The sequence below is a fragment of the Anomaloglossus baeobatrachus genome, chromosome 5 (genome assembly GCF_048569485.1).
Source record: "Anomaloglossus baeobatrachus isolate aAnoBae1 chromosome 5, aAnoBae1.hap1, whole genome shotgun sequence".
Classification (NCBI taxonomy): Eukaryota; Metazoa; Chordata; class Amphibia; order Anura; family Aromobatidae; genus Anomaloglossus; species Anomaloglossus baeobatrachus.
The window spans coordinates 328,696,008-328,716,756 of NC_134357.1; the positions used below are offsets into that span (position 1 = coordinate 328,696,008).

Consider the following 20,749-nt stretch of genomic DNA (forward strand, 5'->3'; position numbering starts at 1 on the left):
CGCTGCTGGTGACGGGGATCCCGGGAGCGATGGTAGGGAGCAGCTGGGATGTTGTTTTTCCCCTCCGTGGGTAGGGGTTGGTGGTCCCGGGGCCCGGTGGTGTGACGGGGAGGCAGGGTTGGTGAGGTGCAGGGACAGCGCGGCGCGGTGCTGGATGGCACGGGTGTACTCACTCAGTAAGAGAGGCACAAAGTCCTGGGTAAACCAAACGGCTGGATGGATGGGTCCCGCAGCCGGCTGCTGTGTCTTTCACCGGACAGGTGATGGCGGCTGTCTTTCCCTGCACCTTTGTGTACTGTTTGACTACGATGGGTCCCCAACGGTAGTCCACTCCCCGGTGTATGGATGCCAGAGGAGCCCGTTTGCCCGCAGGCGCTGGCCCTTGGGTCTCTAGCCTTAGGCTGTAGCTGTTTACCCTCATGGTGCGGACGGTTGCCTTCTAACGGGTCTTTGGCTGTTAGGAAACCCCTGGGGTTCCTGTCACACTAGGATCTGACTGTTGACGGCGACTCCAAGCCTAGTTGGGGTCCGATGGCCCTGCCTGTGTGTGCTGGTTTCACTTTGCTCACTGGTCGGTACCGGCGGGCCACCGCCCGACCCCGGTCCTACGGTTCCGCATTGATTCACCACTCCTGCAGACGGCCACCACCATCTGCCAACCTTGTTGTCAGTGCCTGGGCCACAAACCCAGACACTCTCCTCTCACTTCAACCTCCTCCACTCAACTCCAACTTCTAACTGCCACTTTTCCCGCCTCCAGGCGTGTGAACTCCTCGGTGGGTGGGGCCAACCGCTTGGCTCCTCCCCACCTGGTGTGGACATCAGACCCTGGAGGGAGGCAACAAGGGTTTTGTGTTTGGCTAATGTTACTGTCTAGTGGGGGTGGGGGTGTACGTGTGTTACCTGTGACGACCTGGCTAGTCCAGGGCGCCACACCTGCACATATGCCTTCTTAAGCAGTGGGACTTTGCGGGCAATGCAGTATTTTATGCCATTACGGTGTAGTGTGTTACCAATGGTTTTCTTAGTGACAGTGGTCCCAGCTACCTTGAGATCATTAACAAGTTCTCCTGTGTAGTTTTAGGCTGATCTCTCACCTTCCTCATGATCCTGGATACCCCATGAGGTGAGATTTTGCATGGTGCCCCTGATTGATGTCGATTGACACTCATTTTGTATTTCTTCCTTTTTTTTTTTTTACTATTGCACAAACAGTTGTCTCCTCCTCACCCAGCATCTTACCTATGGTTGTGTAGCCCATTCCAGTCTGTGCTGGTCCATGATGTTGTCCCTGACATCCTTAAGGCCATATCTCACTAAGTGACATCGCTGCTGAGTCATGGTTTCTTTGATGCTACAGCGATCTTGCTAGCGATGTCGCTGTGTGTGACATCCAGCAACGACCAGGCCCCTGCTGTGAGGTCGCCGGTCATTGCTGAATGTCCTGGACCAGTTTTTTTGTCGTTGCTCTCCCGCTGTGAAACACACATCGCTGTGTTTGACAGCGAGAGAGCAACAATCTGAATGTGCAGGGAGCAGGGAGCTGGCTTCTGCGGACGCTGGTAACCAAGGTACACATCGGGTAACCAAGCAAAGGTTTTGCTTGGTTACCCGATATTTACCTTGGTTACCAGCGTCCGTAGCTTCTAGAAGCCGGCTCCCTGCTCCCTGCACATGTAGCCAAGGTACACATTGGGTAACTATAAGCAAAGGGCTTTGCTTTGTAACCCGATGTGTACCATAGTTACGAAGCACAGTGTCATTACACGGGTCATTGGTGGCCGGTGGCTGATCACTGATCGCTATGGAGATCTGCCTGATTGACAGCTCACCAGCGACAATGTAGCAACTCTCCAGCGATCTCTGCCAGGTCAGATCGCTGGTGGGATCGCTGGAGCGTCGCTAAGTGTGACGGTATCTTTAGAAGGATCTTTGGTCTTCTCATGTTGTAGAGGTTAGTCTGACTGATTAATTGAGTCTGTGGACAGGAGTCTTTTATACAGGTAACAATTTTTAATGCATGTAACGAGTTGATTAGGAGCGTCTAAGTGGTCTGTAGGAGCCAGAACTCTTAATGGTTGGTAGGGGATCATATACTTATTTCTCTCTGCAAAATGCAAATACAGTTATATAATTTATACAATGCGATTTTCTGGATTTTATTTTTGATATTCTATCTATCTCTGTTAAAATTAACCTACCCTTAAAATTATAGACTGTTCATGTCTTTGTCAGTGGGCAAACTTACAAGATCAGCAAGGGATCAAATAATTATTTCCTTCACTGTATATGAGGGACAGTACAAAGATCTTTTTAGTGATCATTTTACACCTAGACCTGCAACAGGGACAAAGAAGCATCCTCTGTGTCTAGAGGAAAGACGGTTTAGTCATATTCACAGACGCAGGTTCTTTACTGTAAGAGCAGTGAGACTATGGAACACATTGTCACTTGTTATAATGGTTGATTCACCACTAGAAGTCAAGAAAGGCCTGGATGCCTTTCTTGAAATATACAATATTATGGGTTCTGGGATGAGGCGATGATCAAGGGAGCAAGTCTGCTTGCTATATGTGAAGATTTTTTCCCTGTTATGGTACTATTAATGTCTGCCCCGTGGAGTTTTTGCCTTTCTCTGGATCAACCTTTCAGGCTATAAGTTAAACTTCATGGACATAAGTCTACCTTCAACCTTGAAAGTATGAAGCATACTGGGCTGCATGCTGCAGTTTTGATAAAATCACTGTTTTCTCTGTGACAACTCTACCAGTTCTCTGAATTCGGATCTCTGTATACACCGTAAATAACTGCTGAACCATCATGTGGCCAACAGTTATCTCCCCAACTCCTCCATACACAGGAATGCTCATTCTGCTGCTTATCTCACGGAGCTCAAAAAACATCAGACATGCCAAATCCTTATCTCTCCCTACATCATGTGTCGGGGAGAGTGGAGAGGCTCCCGTATACATTTGACTGTTGACCAAGCTCGCTAATATCGGTGAACATCAGTGTACTTTATATGGAGGATTTAAGTCCTGTTCTTGTGCCTGGATTTTTATGGAATTATGGGGAGGTCTGATACCAGGGAATGTCATTCCCTTCTTCATATGGTTTTCCCTATATCTTTCTGTCAGTCCAGGTGTCGACAGAGCCCCAACCAGGCTTAGACTGGGTTCACAAGTTCTGTAATGATCTGTTTGTAACAAATATGACGGATGTCTAACAACGGACCTTTAACAAACTGATCACTTTTTAAACCGCTCCATTCATTGATCCATTATCATTATAATCAATTGATCTATCATTTTATAGACATAGCTAGATAGAGATATAGAATAGAAAGAAAGAAATGATAGAACAGGTAGAATACATAAATAGAATACATAGATAGATGGAGATATAGCTAGATATCTTGCACAGCTGTTTAGCAGAATTTAAAATTAATTTTAGATTAAAAAATGATGTGAGACCCCTCCCAGTTTTCATTGGGGGACCTCACGTCATTTATATATCTTAAATATTTTTTAAATTATTCTAAATAGCTGTACAAGCTATATATCTCTATATATCTATCTATTAATTTATTTATCTATTCTTTCTGTCTATTCCTAGCCTATCCTAATCTATCTAGCATTTATTGACAATGGATCCATTCAAGCAGAATTGGAGTCTATGAGCAATGGATCCATTCAAGCAAAATGGTAGTCTATGGGAAACGAGTTTGTTAACTGCTAGGTGAATAGATGCTTTACTAATGGATCCTTTGCCTGTAGACTCCCATTATGAATTAGTTTAATAAATTTTAAAAATCCGCATGTGGTCCCTCTTATTTTGATATGCAACCAAGATAAGCACATGGCTGGGGACTGCAGCCTGTATCCATATGCTTTATCTTTGCTGGGTATCATAATACGGGGGGATGCTATGCCAATTTTTTATTTATTTTTGCAGCAATAGAGATGTGCCCTTCTTTGATTGAAAGCAATGAGACAGGCTGTCACACAGGTTGTGCAAGCAATCAGACATGGGGACTGCTGGTGAGCGGAGGAAGCAGTGCATATGTATGAAGTTAATGATTGGTGCCCGGTGGTAGTGTTAGAGCTGTGCATGAGTCTCGGTAAGTATAACGTACCTGTTCCAATCCCCTGATCCCTACTAACACCATTTTTAAGCTCCTGATTTGAGTCCCCATAGATTTGTATGGGTACTGCATCTGATAAAATATCTGGGATCAATTCCAGGTCCGAACCGAGTTTTTATTTTTTAAACCTACTTGGACCCGCCAATCCCAGGTATCTGGGAGTTCGCCCATCAGTAGAACCAACTCATCCACACTACAGTCCCTTCCTCTGGGTTGATATTATTTTGCCTTCTGCTGTGAAGCTAATAATTGAAGTGGTTGTCCACTGAGCCAGTTACTGGTTTTGCTATAAATGTTTAAGAATCATTTTCTTGGAAGTTTTATGTTGTTTTTATACCTTTCTGCATTTCTGCTTCACTTCCTGTGTCCTGGCAGTACCTCTTGTCCATCCGGTGGGCGTCACAGGCTCCTCCTGCCATCAGGTATCTCTCGGCATATTACCATTCCTATCTGCTTGCACTGTCACTTTATTATCCACTGCCTACTCCTTGTACCTATCTTGATCAGTGTTGTACTTCCTACTGTAAATTTCTCCACCTTATTACTCATTGAACACTGATCTTTATGTTCTACTATTATTATAATACATTCATTACAGCGGTGACTGCTTCACAACGTGCAGCATTTTACACTATTACTAATCCACTAGCATATTCCATTAAACTAATACCTCTTTGCTGAGCATGTATTGTATTTACACTGTTGTATACCATCTTAATGTCATAACATGTTTTGTGAGCCCCTCACAACCCATTAGTGTAATATGCCCCCTTTCTCTGCTGTAAGTTCACCATGTACTCTCCTTTTATCTACTTTTTCTAATAACATAATTTTTTATCTAGATTTATACATGACTTCATGTCATTTTTTCAGTGGCTCGCCCCCTCATAAGAAAGTGGGTAGCAAACTTTGGGGTTTACTTTTTGTTTCTGCCTCTTGCAAATGTGAGAAATTTAGGGCTGAAGCAACATTTTTGTGAAAAAATTAATATTTTCAATATGGCGACCTAATGTTATAATTATAAAATTCCGTGAAGTACCCTTGAGTTCAAAACGCTCACTATACCCCTGGATAAAGTCTTGAGGGGTGTAGATTCCAAAATGGGGTCACTTGTGGGGGTTTTCTGCTGTTTAATCACATCAGGGGCTCTACAAATATGACATGGTTCACCCAATCTATTTCAGCCAAATTTGTCTCCAAAAATCCAAACATTGCTCTTTCTCTTCCGAGCCTGGCCATGTAAACAAATAACACCTTCTGACCATGTGAGGGGTGTTACCACGCTCAGAAGAAAGTGGGTGACAAATTCTGGTGACCATTTTCTCATGCTATCCTATGTAAAAGTGAATACATTGGGGCTAATGTAACATTTTAGAGTAAAAATTATTATTTTTTAATTTTTCATTGTACTTTACATTAATTCCTGTGTAGTACCTGAAGGGTTAATAAATTTCCTGACATCAGTTATGAAGTATTTGAGGGGTGCGGTTCTTAAATGGTATCACTTTTTGGGAGTTTCCATTCTTTAGGCCCTTTAAATAAATTCCATTTAAATCTGAATAGGTCCCTAAAGAAACAAATTCTGTAAATTTTTTGAAAAAAATGAGAAATTGCTGCTAAAATGTTAACCCTTCTAACATCCTAACAAAATAAAATGACGTTTAAAAAATGATGCAGATGTAAAGTAGACATATGGGAAATATAATGTATTAGTTTGTATGGCATGACAAACTGATTTAAGAATATGCAAATTTAAAGTTTGTAAATTGCAAAATTGTCTAAATTGTAACCAATTCTATTATTTTCACAAAAACACAAAAATATTGACCTAATTTTTCCACTAATATAAAGTACAATGTATCATGGAAAAAACAATCTCAGAATCACTGAGATCGATTGAAGCGTTCCAGAGTTATAACCTCATAAAGGGTCAGATATCTAAAATATGGCCTGGTCATTAAGGGGTTAGGGATCGATCATTATTGATGTGTAGGATGGCTACTTCCAATAGGTGGCACTAGAGTTCCCGTCCTCTTCACCTCTGAAGAGGCCATTTGCGTAGTAAAGATTGAGACTCTTATGAATGATGGCTGCTAATATAGTGCGTTACTGGGTACTGAAGACGACTTGTCTGCAGCAAACGCTATAAACGAGGACTTAAGTGTTCATCAGCTGCTATGTGTATGAACAAGTAAAGCGGAACTGCTCTACAATTTGCTGCTCTTGTTTTATAATTATTATTATATTGAACAACTACTTGAGCACTTAATATACATGATTTACTAAAAAATTAGAAAATCTCCTTTGCTGTATGTTTGTTGTATTAACTTACTTCCTCAGTAATGCATAAATATGTTTCTTTTGGAAGCAGTTGAATGTTCTTTATCTATATTTTTAATTGTTATTTACTGTTAAAGGGAATTCAGGTTTTTGGTCCCCCATCTGAGAGCAGCATAATTTAGAGTCAGAGACCTTTATTTAACCCCTTACCAACATCCGGCTTGCATCTATGGCACAAGTCGTTGCGGTTGTATGGAGTTTGCTCACAGGGACCATAACAGGCAAGTAATGAATGGCTCTAACAACTGTGGAGTGTCACAAAGCAGCATTTACTAATGTCAATTTATTAAATACCGCTGTTAAACTCTGACAGCGGCATTAACATTGCGCCAATGGGACATGATTGTGGGTTGCTATGATAGCCGAGAGTTTGTTGAAGACATTTGTGCCTGTCATTAGGGAGCTCTTTGATACCCTGCCTGTGGCCAGGCTTCAAAGGAGAAAATGATTTTTATTCTACGCAGAAATGATGTTGTACTTGTGTATATAGCACAAGCGATCTAACGATCAAAGGTTCAATTTCAGTGTACTTGGAATACATTAGAATCAGAGGCTTTATCTCTACATTATGCTGCTCTCAGATTAGGTAAAAAAAAATGGTGACAGATTCCCTTTAGCTCTTTTGAATAAACCTGCATAGAATTTTGTCACATGTATTTGTTTTTTTTTTCTTGGAAGAGAAAAAACATTGGACACGGTTATATGCTTTGCAGTGGTTTATTAAAGATTTGTAGAATAGATTGATAAGCAGCGTGTACAAGCCTTATGATTAGTTACTTAGTAATGTCATATGCAAGCATGAAAGAAGGACAGTTTGGAAAGTGATTGAAATGACATTTGGAATCTATTGAGCTGGGTTATCCTTTTATGTTGGTCTTGACAGATTAGTCCTAACATGCATATCTGTAGTAACCCTGTAAAAAGAAAAAGCAGAAAATAAGATTACAAAATGTGTGTGGTTATTGTCAAACCAGCAGATTTTACGCATTAAGCAAGTATGTCGTGATCTGCCATCACCCATCTTTTCTGTTTTAAAAGTGGAGCTGAAGCTCATGTTGATCCCTGCAGGTTTATGGTGGAGTTGTTGGAAATAGCTGGCAGACTGCAGTTTTGTATATGGCCAGCTTTAGCTGTTTTTCCTTCTTGTTGGGGTGAGGAGTGCTATTGCCTACTGGGAAGTGTGCATGATCAACCGGCAGTCGTGCACCTGTGAACAGTACATCATGTCTGATATCTACTGGGAAGTGTGCATGATCAACCGGCAGTCATGCACCTGTGAACAGTACATCATGTCTGATACCTACTGGGAAGTGTGCATGATCAACTGGCAGTCATGCACCTGTGAACAGTACATCATGTCTGATATCTACTGGGAAGTGTGCATGATCAACCAGCAGGCAATCGTGCACATGTGAACAGTACATCACATCTGATACCTACTGGGAAGTGTGCATGATCAACCGGCAGTCGTGCACCTGTGAACAGTACATCATGTCTGATACCTACTGGGAAGTGTGCATGATCAACCGGCAGTCGTGCACCTGTGAACAGTACATCATGTCTGATACCTACTGGGAAGTGTGCATGATCAACTGGCAGTCGTGCACCTGTGAACAGTACATCATGTCTGATATCTACTGGGAAGTGTGCATGATCAACCGGCAGGCAATCGTGCACATGTGAACAGTACATCACATCTGATACCTACTGGGAAGTGTGCATGATCAACCGGCAGTCGTGCACCTGTGAACAGGACATCATGTCTGATACCTACTGGGAAGTGTGCATGATCAACCGGCAGTCATGCACCTGTGAACAGGACATCATGTCTGATACCTACTGGGAAGTGTGCGTGATCAGACGGAAATCGTGCACCTGTGAACAGGACATCATGTCTGATACCTACTGGGAAGTGTGTATGATCAGCCGGCAGTCGTGCACCTGTGAACAGGACATCATGTCTGATACCTACTGGGAAGTGTGTGTGATCAGCAGTCAATCATCCACCTGTGAACAGTACATCATGTTTGATATCTACAGAGAACTGTGCGTAATCAGCCGGTAATTGTGCACCTGTGAACAGGACATCACGTCTGATACCTACTGGGAAGTGTGTAGGATCAGCCGGAAATTGTCCACACGTCCAGACACAGCTATTACACAGGACATAGCAGGGGAACATTTATAAGATTATCTCAGCACAGGGACATTGTTTAACACATCCAATTGTGGAACTTATTTTTCTTACAAGATCTATTAATTAGACTGGACTTTGTTTGCAGGAAACCCCTGCAAATTAATTTCCACTTTATAACATTTAGATGAGTTTCCTAAAGTTGAAATATGTACAGTATTACTAAAAGTGATCTAATTTCTGCTACTGCTCATTCTGATGTCTCTCAACAGTTCTATAATACATTTGCCGGATCTTCTAGTGTAGGTTCACAATATCTTTAGGTTATTCTGTTTATTAGCATGTGTTTTTACGAAACATATAGTTGAAATGATAGCTTTGAACTTGAATTATAGGTATAGAGAATTTAGAACTTACAGAGTAAGGTGTACAGGATGGTGTATTTCCTGATGGTCCAACAATGAATGGCAATGGTACAACTGCTACTTGAAGATGAACTGCAATAAATAACATGTTAATGAATTAGCCACAGTAAGGTTTATTATATCAAATATAGAGGTATTATTATTAGGATCATAAGGTTTTTTATTACATGAACCCTGCAAAACTGCTGTCAGTACATGAATCCTGCAAAATAAGTGACCTGGAGACCTATCTAGTATTGTCAGCAGTTATCATGGTCCATGCAAGACTAAGTAAGAGAACATGAGTAAATCACATGACCACTATCATCTTGGGAGTTGTTTCTAGTCTTTACACATGATAGCTATGGGCAGCTAAAGAGTGTCAATGTGCATTTTACACTAAGAAGGATGTTTCATATGACATTACTAGTGATGAGTGCACATGCTCACCACTGCTTATAATCGATCAATCATCGGGGTGCTTGGGAATGCTCTTTACTCTGCTGAGTATTGCAGGTGCTAGAGAACCGTTCTTGAGTCCCCGCCCCTCATGCTTCATGGCTCTGAGGCTAATTCTGGGGAGGCTACAGGCTGATATTTTTAAGCTGGGAAAGGTCCAATAACCATGGACCTTCCCATCCTGATAATACCAGCCTAGAGCTGTCTGCCTTACATTGACTAATTATTAAAAATAGGGTGGACCCCACATCGTTTTTTTAATTTAGTAGGTTAAAGAGGCTAAAAATACCATTTAGGCACTAATTCTGCAACACTTGCAGGCTGGCATTTTTAGGCTGGAAAAGGCCAAATAACCATGCACCTTCCCAGCTTAATAATACCAGCGCCCAACTGTCTGCTTTACCTTGGGAGGTTAGCATAAATGGGGAGGACCCCACATAATTTTTTTTTTTATTATTTTTTAGTTAGTTCCCAACGGCGACCTGGGACTCAGAGATGCATCCAGGTGTCTTCCACATGCTTTTCCCGTTGCAATTCAGTGATTTGCTCCCCGGCCCTCTTGGGGGTCCTCTGAAAAAATACTCAAGCTCCCCATTGACTTCTGTTATACTTATTACTCGAATTACGCCCATCCGAGCATCTGACCTGCTCGATTCAAGTAATAAGCACCTTTTAGTGCACATTTAAGCACATTTTAAGCACATTTTAGTACTAATTCATCACTACTTGTTGCACTATATATATTTGACTAGTCACAAACAGTTCAAAAATTCCTTATTCTATACTCTCATTGGCAAAGTCTATCATACTCACTGTTTAGCTCAGCTTGTATGGTCCCAGCATTATTGGTAAGAACAGAAGCCAAGTTTTGCAATACCTGGAAATTAAAAGAAAAAGAACTAGAAAATTGTTGAGCAAGACACCATTCATTTTTTTCAACTATATTTTTGATGCTTAATAATATTATGTTTAAACCTCCTCTTTCTAATATTAAGCAAAAAAATAAAAAGAAGGTTTGTTACAACAGTATACTGTAAAGGGCCAATTCATTAACACTGGCGTTGCACATGCCAGCCTTAATGAATGGGGCAGCTGGGGTATGATGTGCCTAATTATTTAGGAGGTGCAGACCACTTAATGAATTAGAAGCTTCTCTCAGCTAGCATTGCACCTCCGCCACAAATGTACTCTAGGCACTAAAGTGGTATCACTTTTCATGAATTTGATGGGCAAGGGCAGCAATGCCCAGTTCCAACCATGCTGTGCCCAATATTGCTGTAGACTGGCATGTAAATGCCAAAAGTGAAACATTTTTGCACAGTTAGGAAGTTGTGCGACTTTATCGTGCATTATTAAGAGGCTTTTACACCAGAATTCTGCCGTAAACACTTTAATGAATGGGGCCTAAATATGTGATCAGAGCCTGACGTTACTCATTGCATAACTCAAGGGCTGAATATTGGGCATGACAAGGATCCCTAAAAATTCTGTCTACCTACAATGATATTACTGTGTACAGGGTCTCAATAGATGTGCAGGTAGAGTAAAATGCTTCCATTCAGATCAGCTTTTACATGAGACAACTTGTCAATCACGAATGATCAGGCTACTCATGGCCAGCAGGGAAGGTAAAGAGGCAAAGGGATTTTCAGGGCTTTTTAATATTAGGCCAAGAATGCAGAATTTTTGTAAATGAATGAAATAAGCATTGCTTGCCTATCACACCCATTATCTTTCCACCAGGCATGTGAGCCCTGAGGCCACGGTTTTTCTGTAGCAATCCAGTGACTACTGGGCATGACATGAGGAGGGGAATTCAAGGAATAAGAGTTTTTCATTTTTTTCAGAACGTTCCCGACTTTTTGCTTATTTTTAAAGAGTAACTAAACATAGACAAATAAATATATTTTTGTCCATGAAACTTTTGCATATCACTTTATTTCTGTAAACAAAATTGCAAGAAAGTGTTTTTCAAACCTTTTTTTTCTCCAAACTTATTTAGAGTACAGATGATGGCAGTGAAAGGGTCACCACTAGGGAGGTGCAAACATGCTCGGCACTGCTAAGTAATTAATCGAGCATTGCTCAGATGTGTCGTCCGTGAAATAATGGATACAAAGCGCCGACTCCCCCAACTGCTTAATGTGTGCAGACACCTCAGGGAGAGCCATTTGCAGTCTCTGAATGGCTTTCACTGGGGGTTAGAACATTTTTGGATATAGTGTGACCTCCCAAAAACAACACCCTGCCCTCCCTTCCCCCGGAAATGCTCTGTATATGGCTGGCTTTATGGAGGTGGAGAGCTGAACTGCCCAATCATTGACTTTCCATAATGCTCGTTACTCAAGTTGAGCCCGTGAGAGCGTGTGACTTGCTCGACTCCAATAATGAGTGCTCGAGGATGTTACTGCTCGCCCTTCACTAGTCACCTCTTGTGTCCTCCTCACAAGAGCAATCTGCTGCCCCAGATCACTCTCATGCCATCATGTATACTCCACATGTGTATGTTCAGCAAATAGACTGTTTCCCCAATGGCTTTGAAAGCCGCTTTCATGCAATATTTACTGGAATGAAGACAAATTACCTAATAAAGGGATTTGCAAAGTTTCATATTTTTTTACATTGAAACAAATTACGGTATATTAAAAAGGACTTTTAGCTTCTAAAAAAAATGAAAAAAAAAAATGAAATAGTCATTACTACTAGAAATGATGCTGTCATGCCCAGCAGTCACCTGATCAGGACCCGCATAGGGGATGTAATAGGAGGGCTTATGTCGTTATTTTAGAACATAATTGATTAGTATGAACATTCCCTAGGTAGCCATCTCTGGCTGGAAATTAGCACCTAAGGGAACAAAGGTCCTCTCACAATGCCAGACTCTTCTCTTACTTCTGCCATTAGTTTACTGTCAGGTGACCCACCCCAGTGTCTGCTGATGGGCTGCAGCACTATTTCACTTCTCTGGCTTCTGTAAAGCTAGAACTATAAATCAAGGAAGGTAGTGGAGATACAAATAAAGCTTAGTCAGGTGGCTTTGCTTGGTTTGAACAGTCATTCTGTGCTGACAGTCTTCAGGCCTGTTCCCACTGTCTGGCGATACTGTCCTAGACGCCGTGTCAGCCCTCCTACGGAGATGTGAGTGTTCTCCATGGGAGAAGGCAGCGGCCCATGCACACAATCAGGGTTTGGGGCGTTGCTGACAACACTCGCATCTCCTCAAGCATAAATTGACATGCTGCGGCTCGGGAAGCTGCACCGGATGTCAGTTTACTCTGCGAAGAAAAGACCACTTTGCGGAAATATGTTGCATTCACAACGCTGCTAATCATGATCATGTAAACCAGGCCTTAAATGGAATCTATCAGCACAGAAGGACTGTTCAAGCCAAACAGGCGCTTGGTGCATCATGGTGTGACCAAGCATTTAAATTCACCTACCCACCTGCTTGTTTTCCATGTATCCCCGCCCTTTTCTGGTTCTGTGAAACTGGAGATGTCAATCACAGAAGAGGGTGGAGATAGAGGGAACACAAGCAGGTGGGAAGGTGTAGTTAAATGTTTGGCCCCGCCATGATAGAACAGTCATCCTGTGCTGACAGAATCCCTTCTGATTTTCCCATTCATCAGCTGTAGAGACTTGCAAGCAAAAATAAAATCTCCACATAAACAATCACCCATGGGATGGGAAGAAGCTTGTATACTTACTGCAGTAAAGCAGCCACATCCTGGAATCACAGTAGTCACTTGTACATTACTAGCAGCAATGCTGGAAAGAGAGAAATGTATACATTCTAGTATAGTCACATATATATTGTGCACATATCATAAGACATTCAGTGCCTGTTTATCACCTTAACCCCTTAAGAACCGAGTCATGTTTTGTTTTTGTGCTTTTGTTTTTTCTCCTCCTTATTCTAAGAGCCATAACTTTTTTCTGTTTACATTGATATAGCCATTTGAGGGCTCGTTTTTTGCGTTTGACTGACCCCATCCATTTTATCATATGGTGTAATGGGTAAGCGGCAAAAAAATTCCCAGTGTAGTGAAATGGCAAAAAAAGTGAAATTTTGCAATAGATTTTTTTTTTTTATTTTTTTTATTTACAGCGTTCATTTTAGCATCAATCTGACCTGGCAGTGTGATTCTCCAGGCCAGTACAATAACGTAGATATAGAACATGTATAGTTCTTGTTTTATTGAAGTGGTGAGAAAAGTTCAGAAATTTATGAAAAAAAAAATCTTTTGTGACTTTCCGAGAGTCGTCACATTTACAGGTTTTGGGATATGGAGCTCTATGGGGGTTTGCAGTTGATGTTTTCATTGATATTATTATGGGGTATGTACAATGTTTTGAGCGACTGTTATTATATTAATTTCTGCCGAAAAACTGCAATTTTGGGGTTTTGATTTTTTTTCTCATTACACTGTTTACCGATCGGACTAATCTATTTTATATTTTAATATATTGGACTTTTATGAGCACATTGATACCAAATGTGTATTTTTTAATTTCTTAGTTTTTAATGTGGTAAAAGGGGGGTGATTTAAACTTTGATATATTTTAAAACTTTTTTTTCTACTTTTTACTGTATATAATAGTCCCCTTATAGACTATTGAATAGTCTGATCACTTGCACTTGTTGATCACTTGTATATATATATAGGAAATCACACTCTCCTATGAACAATGGCCACAAACTAGTGTTCATAGGAGAACCGTGATGACAGACACAGGGGTTATCAGCAGCGACGCTCCACCAAGGCTATTAGAGACAGATGTCGGCTAATTAAATCAGCCAACATGTGTAGGAAAAGATGCGTGCTTGGCCTGCGAGCCCACATGACAAGCAGGGAGATGACGGACATAGTACATTAGGGAATCTGAGAGCCGCATGATGTATGGGCAGAGATCACGATTCCAGCTATGTGTCATCTTGTGTTCTCTGTTTTTAGCATAACTCCACCCACACCACTGACTGGCTTCTCCCTGTATACACTGGAAAGGGGATCTGTCTTTGAATTAAGATTAGCTGTCAAAAACCTAGTGACAAATACCTTTTAAGTGAATGGAAGTTGAGACACAGTAACTGAGAATAACCACTACACAGTGTACGGAGCTCTGGTTTCAAGCTCAATACCCTGTGTGCCTCTGGCGGCTTTGGGACCTGAATATAATTAATCAGTATGGGCCTCATGATCTCACCAATTGAATATTGATTGCAGTGTAGCAGTAGTGGCTGAACATGCGCCGTTCTTATAAGCTCTTTTCTATTTAGTTTGTAAGCTTTGCACTGAAGCTGATAGGTCTCACTGGAGTCGAGTGTTGATATCCGGCCATCTTAAGTGCTACTACACTCCTCCAGTTCTGCAGAGAAAAAACTTCGTGCCCCACAATCAGTGAACACACCACTCGTCAGCCTTTTGGGTTCCCACTTGATGAAAGGTGCATCTGCTTGATTGACAGCTCAAACCAATGACATTGTCATGCTGCAGGCTTGAACTGTTAGCAGGAGTGCCTGCGCCAGGAAGCTGGAGGGAGACTGAGGAGTGATGCGTGCCTGACACGCAATATCAGACCAACCCATTAAAGATAGGCCATCAATATCTTGGTCATGATAAACTCTACTAAGGGAAAAAAGAAGTTCCAGGAGGTGATAGGGGTCTTGTAGTGCTAAAATATTGGCCATGTATTTTTTTGTGTTGCTTTTTTTACATGACATACTGTATTTAGTTTTGCTTTACTGCTAAAAATCACATGATCTTACTATGCATTGACGGCAAAACTGATTGATCCAGCATTAACATTCACCTGTGCACGTACAGTTAAACTCTGTGTGGAAACAAAAAGATTGGAGTGTTATTTTCACGTCATATTACTATTAAGTGCTTCTTTTTCTATAATTGTTGATTTTTTTCTTGCAAACTTCAGAGGGATCAAGAGAAGAAACTTGATCTTGTCTTTTGTTTGATGTAATCTGATCTGCCTTAGAGACTTATTCTCATGTGTGAATTACATTATTTTTTGGACTATATGACGTACCTAGGTTTTAGAGGGAGGGAAATAGGAAGAAAAAAATTGGCCTTGGCGCACTGTTATTGGGTTGGATCTGCTGCTGACCCTGTTATGACCTAAAATTCTGTACTAATGTCCCCCATCCTTGGCCCCTTCCAGGTATGTATGTCTTCCTTCCTGGTATGTATGTTCCCCATCTTTGTCCCATCCTGGTGTATATGATGCCCATCCTGGGTCTATTTTGGTGTAAATGGCCTTATCCTGGTCCCATCCTGGTATATATGAACTCCATCCTGGTATATATGTTTCCCATTCTGGGCTCATTCTGGTATAAATATCCCTCAACTGGGTATACTGTGTATCTTCCCCATTCTGGTATATATGCTCCCTATCCTGGTATATATGTCCCCCATCATGGGCCCATCCTGGTGTATATACCTCCCATCATGCTGCACACATAAAAAAATATAAAATTCTTCTCACCTTCCATCCGCTTTCCCGTGCGCGGTTTCAAATTCTGTTGGTTGCAACTGACTTCAGAGTGAGAGCCGCACAGCGCATGACGTCAGTGCCATGCGCACCCAGATACATGCTGACGTCAGCTACCAGAATATTTACTGCTCCCCATGCCTGGAATTATGAGCACTGGGACAAGTGAATAGTCATTCTCATTAATAACGTACACATGTGATCGCCAAGCAGCTCCAGTAAACCGGCGGCTGGGTGATCATATGTGCCCGCTATTAGAGAGAATGAATATTCACTGTTCCTCACACCCATAATCTAGCCCATGTCTCATTGCATGTCTTCAGTGCAGAGATGAAGGCTATATTAAGGGAGTGAGGAGCAGTGAATGTTCATTTTTTTAATAGCAGCCACACTATTAGCCCCAGTGCCAGCTCCTGCCTCTTGTGAACCTGGTCCTGCCTCCTATGACCCGCTACACTGCATCACTCCCCTCTACATCCACAGCCAGATACATCTGGACTATAAGAGGCACCCCACACTTTCTTTCAAAATTTACAGGAAAGACGTGAGTCTTATAGTCTAAAAAATATGGTACATCTCCATGTCAATATAGTACACTTAGGACCAAAAATGTAATTGGACTCTTTCGCAAGGATAGAGAAATTGTGTCTCGATTTAATACATTTTGAAAACATTTTCCTGCATTTAAATAGCATAAAATTTGTGGTTTTTTTATTCCAATTGTAGTGTGTGCATTTCTGAACTCTAAATATGATGCTCTCCAGTATTCTCTGGGTAATGGGATGAGCGTTGTATGTGAAAAAAAGACACTCAGCGATATAGACTTAAGCTACTGACATTCCGACCACTCGTATAACGTATAGCCACAATGGATTCTGCACAGGTCCATCTGTTGACTCTTGGGTTTTTTTTTTACTTAACAGATAAAATAAACTGAACGTGAAAAATTAACACTTCGACAGCAATAATTCAAGTGTTGGCCATCAAAAAATTATTCATGTAGTTCATCCATATGCTGACAGAGGGGCTTCTACTTTGGCAATGTTTGTTGTAATATACAATAAGGGGACAACTTTGGGGGATAAAATATAGGAGATCTTTCTATTTGACACTACTAATGATGATCAACCTGGATGTTTAATCCTCGGGATGTCTGCCATTCAGAGGCCGGTGACAGCGTGTTGTAAAACTTGAATTGCTAGTTGTCGCCTTTCTTCCGATATATTTTTTTCATGGGGTCTGAGCATATCATGATACTCAAACTTATGTACAAATTTTAAAAACAAAAAATGGTTAAGCTTTTTTTTTCATTGCAAAGTTCTATTAGTTTGCTTTCATGTTTTGTACTTACAGCTGAACCTTGGGCATACACAGTGCCACTTGCTTGTGCTTGGATAGAAAAGGTTACTGCCACTGTTATAAGGACTCCACCACTTGAAATTTCACAGCTTATCAGTTCTCCAATGGTCACGTAAAGGGAAAGGCCAGTGGTCACACCTAACTGTAGAAAAGCAAATTAAAATATAGTTCACTATTCAATAATTAAAAAGCAAAACCATTGAAGTCGGGTTTAAATCCCACCAAGTAAAACGTCTGTAAGGAATCTGTATGTTCTCCCTGAGGTTCCATAGCTTCTACAGCAGCGCAGTGACCATGTTTTTCTTCCCTTTAACTTGTCGTTATTGAGTTTTCTACAGCAGTTGTCATATACAATACGTGTTCCGTGTTGTGACTACCATAATCAAAGAAGGTGAGCAAGATATCTCTGCATATCATCACAGTTATATGGAGAAGACCCTAGTGCCCTCTTTGTTTCCTATAACTCATTGTCTCATATCCAGAGTCCACTGCATACATAAGGATGCACTACAAGGGGTTGCAACTAGAGATGAGCGAACCGGTCCCGGTTCGGCTCGAGGCCGGTTCGCCGAACGGAGGTCCCGTTCGAGTTCGGCTCGTCGAACGTTCGACGAACCGAACTCGAACTGCATAGGAAACAATGGCAGGCAAACACAAACACAGAAAAACACCTAGAAAACACCCTCAAATGTGTCCAAAAGGTGACAAACAACTCAAACACATGGGAAAGTGACAAGGACGTATACTCATGCGAAAACAAAACAGCTGGACAAGGAAAAAGAGGAGGACACACAGATATATGAGTATATGCAAGGAAACATCGATTCCATTATTGTGCAACTTGAGCTCGCCACGTACGCCTTGGGGATCTTGTCGTGTCCTGCAGCCAGCGTTCTCTCGGAACCTGTCTTCAGTGCTGCTGGGGGTCTGCTGGCAGATAAGCACACGTGTCTGTCCACTGACAATGTGGACATGGGTCTCAGAGGACTTTTCTTCCCCTGGGTCAGCCAGGGGACGGGAAAGGCACGCGTATATTTGAGAGTGCTTCATGCCAAGCATCTTTTTCTTTTTCAAAAGGGGGGGTCAACCGATGCCAGTCAAGTGGGGTGTGTGTGGCCCAGTTAGTGGCAACGAGGGAGACTGTGGTTGGAGTCCCCTCGCTGTGTTTCTAAAAGAACCAAGATGAACAAGTCATGGCTCTCAGAGGACTTTTCTTCCCCTGGGTCAGCCATGGGATGGGAAAGGCACGCATATTTTTGAGAGTGCCTCATGCAAAGCATCTTTTTCATTTTGAAAAGGGGCATCAACCGATGTCAGTCAAGTGGGGTGTGTGTGGCCCAATTAGTGGCAACGAGGGAGACTGTGGTTGGAGTCCCCTCGCTGTGTTTCTAAAAGAACCAAGATGAACAAGTCATGGCTCTCAGAGGACTTTTCTTCCCCTGGGTCAGCCAGGGGACGGGAAAGGCACGCGTATTTTTGAGAGTGCTTCATGCAAAGCATCTTTTTCATTTTGAAAAGGGGCATCAACCGATGTCAGTCAAGTGGGGTGTGTGTGGCCCAATTAGTGGCAACGAGGGAGACTGTGGTTGGAGTCCCCTCGCTGTGTTTCTAAAAGAACCAAGATGAACAAGTCATGGCTCTCAGAGGACTTTTCTTCCCCTGGGTCAGCCAGGGGACGGGAAAGGCACGCATATTTTTGAGAGTGCTTCATGCAAAGCATCTTTTTCTTTTTCAAAAGGGGGGTCAACCGATGCCAGTCAAGTGGGGTGTGTGTGGCACAGTTAGTGGAAACGAGGGAGACTGTGGTTGGAGTCCCCTCGCTGTGTTTTACATGCTTTTAGAAGGGCATGACATGGCTTGGAGGTTGACTTTCAGCATCTGCAAACTGTTGGCTACCAAAATGCTGCCTTTCCAACACCTGTGGTTATAGACAATGAGGAACATACTGATGAAGATGAGACGCAGATACCCGATTGGGATGACAACTTAAATATTCGGTCAGGGCAAGAAGAGGCTCGTTCTGAGGGGGAGGGGAGTGCAAACACAACAATTGATGATGAAGTTCTAGATCCCACCTACTGTCAACCCACAGTCAGACACTCGAGGAGGTCAACAGAGGCGGTGGAGGAGGATGCAACCGACGACGAAGTTACCTTGCGCCTTCCTGGACAGAGTCGGAGCACTGGTAGCACGTCTACAACTGCATCCTCAGCCACCACTCTGCCTCTGAGCATTATTCGGGGTGGATCAACAGGTCGCATGGCCTCTAAGCCTTGCCTAGCCTGGTCCTTTTTTGACATAGAAAAAGATCGCCCAAATTATGTGATCTGTAAAATTTGTCATGGTTCTCTTAGTAGAGGTCAAAACCTCAGCAGTTTGACAACTTCTTCCATGAATCGTCACATGAATAAATATCATATGGCCCGGTGGGAAGCTCACCGTGCTGCAATGCGGCCTAGCGGAGCGAACCATCCACCGCCTGCCCCTTCCAGTGCATCCGCGCGCTCGTCATCTTCTAGGACTGTGGGGACAGCTGTTCACACCTGTTTTTCCACCCACAACTTCCACCACTGTAACCGCAACAGGCAGTTTACTTGGTAGGTCGTCAGTTGGTTTGGAAGGGGAAACAAGTGAGTGTGTACAGCTCTCTCAGACATCGATAGCACCAACGTTGGATGAAGGCAACATCATGTCTCCGCCTGCACTTTCCTCACAAACCTGCATTTTTCCAGGGACACCCTACTCAACACCGTCTACACACAGCAGCCAGATCTCTGTCCCTCAGATGTGGTCAAATAAAAGGCCACTTCCTGCGACCCATGACAAAGCGAAGAGGTTGACTCTATCCCTCTGTAAACTGTTGGCTACCGAAATGCTGCCTTTCCGCCTAGTGGACACACAGGATTTTAGAGACCTTATGTCTGTCGCTGTGATCCAGTACAAGATGACCAATCACCACTGCTTCTCCAAGAACAGCATGCCCGCGCTACACCAGCATGTCGCACACAACATCACCACTTCCTTGAGAAACTCTGTGTGCGACAGGGTGCATTTCAACACAGATACTTGGACCAGTAAGCATAGACAGGGTCATTACATGTCACTGACTGGGCACTGGCAAACTATGGTGAGAGATGGAGAAGGGTCTGCTGTCCAAGTCTTGCCGTCCCCACGAGTTGTTTCAATCCTTCTTCTGTATGTATAAGTTAATACACTGCTTCTGCCTCTTCAACCTCGTGTGGGTCCTCCACCTTGGCGCAAACCCTGTGTGGTCAGGCCACCCTTCCTTGTAACTGCGCACAAGGACTACCACACACCTCCTTACTATGCTGGCAGCAGAGCTCAATGCCATCAGGCGGTCAAAGTTTTACTTTGAAATGTATGGGAAATGTGAGTCACACCGCT

At 42.6% G+C, this 20,749-nt stretch overlaps 1 protein-coding gene across 1 annotated transcript in view; it reads right to left on the reverse strand.

The window, feature by feature from the left end:
* Positions 1–7,182: 7,182 nt before the first annotated feature.
* Positions 7,183–20,749, reverse strand: part of LOC142311408 (uncharacterized) — a 62,882-nt gene continuing 49,315 nt past the window's right edge. The window contains exons 11-16 of the mRNA XM_075349801.1: positions 17,337–17,486; positions 15,249–15,313; positions 13,189–13,249; positions 10,295–10,358; positions 9,036–9,115; positions 7,183–7,398 (exon numbers count right to left, since the gene is read on the reverse strand). Of these exons, the coding sequence (XP_075205916.1) occupies positions 7,375–7,398; positions 9,036–9,115; positions 10,295–10,358; positions 13,189–13,249; positions 15,249–15,313; positions 17,337–17,486 (444 nt within the window). The 3' untranslated portion in view covers positions 7,183–7,374. The remainder of the gene's footprint in view (positions 7,399–9,035; positions 9,116–10,294; positions 10,359–13,188; positions 13,250–15,248; positions 15,314–17,336; positions 17,487–20,749) is intronic.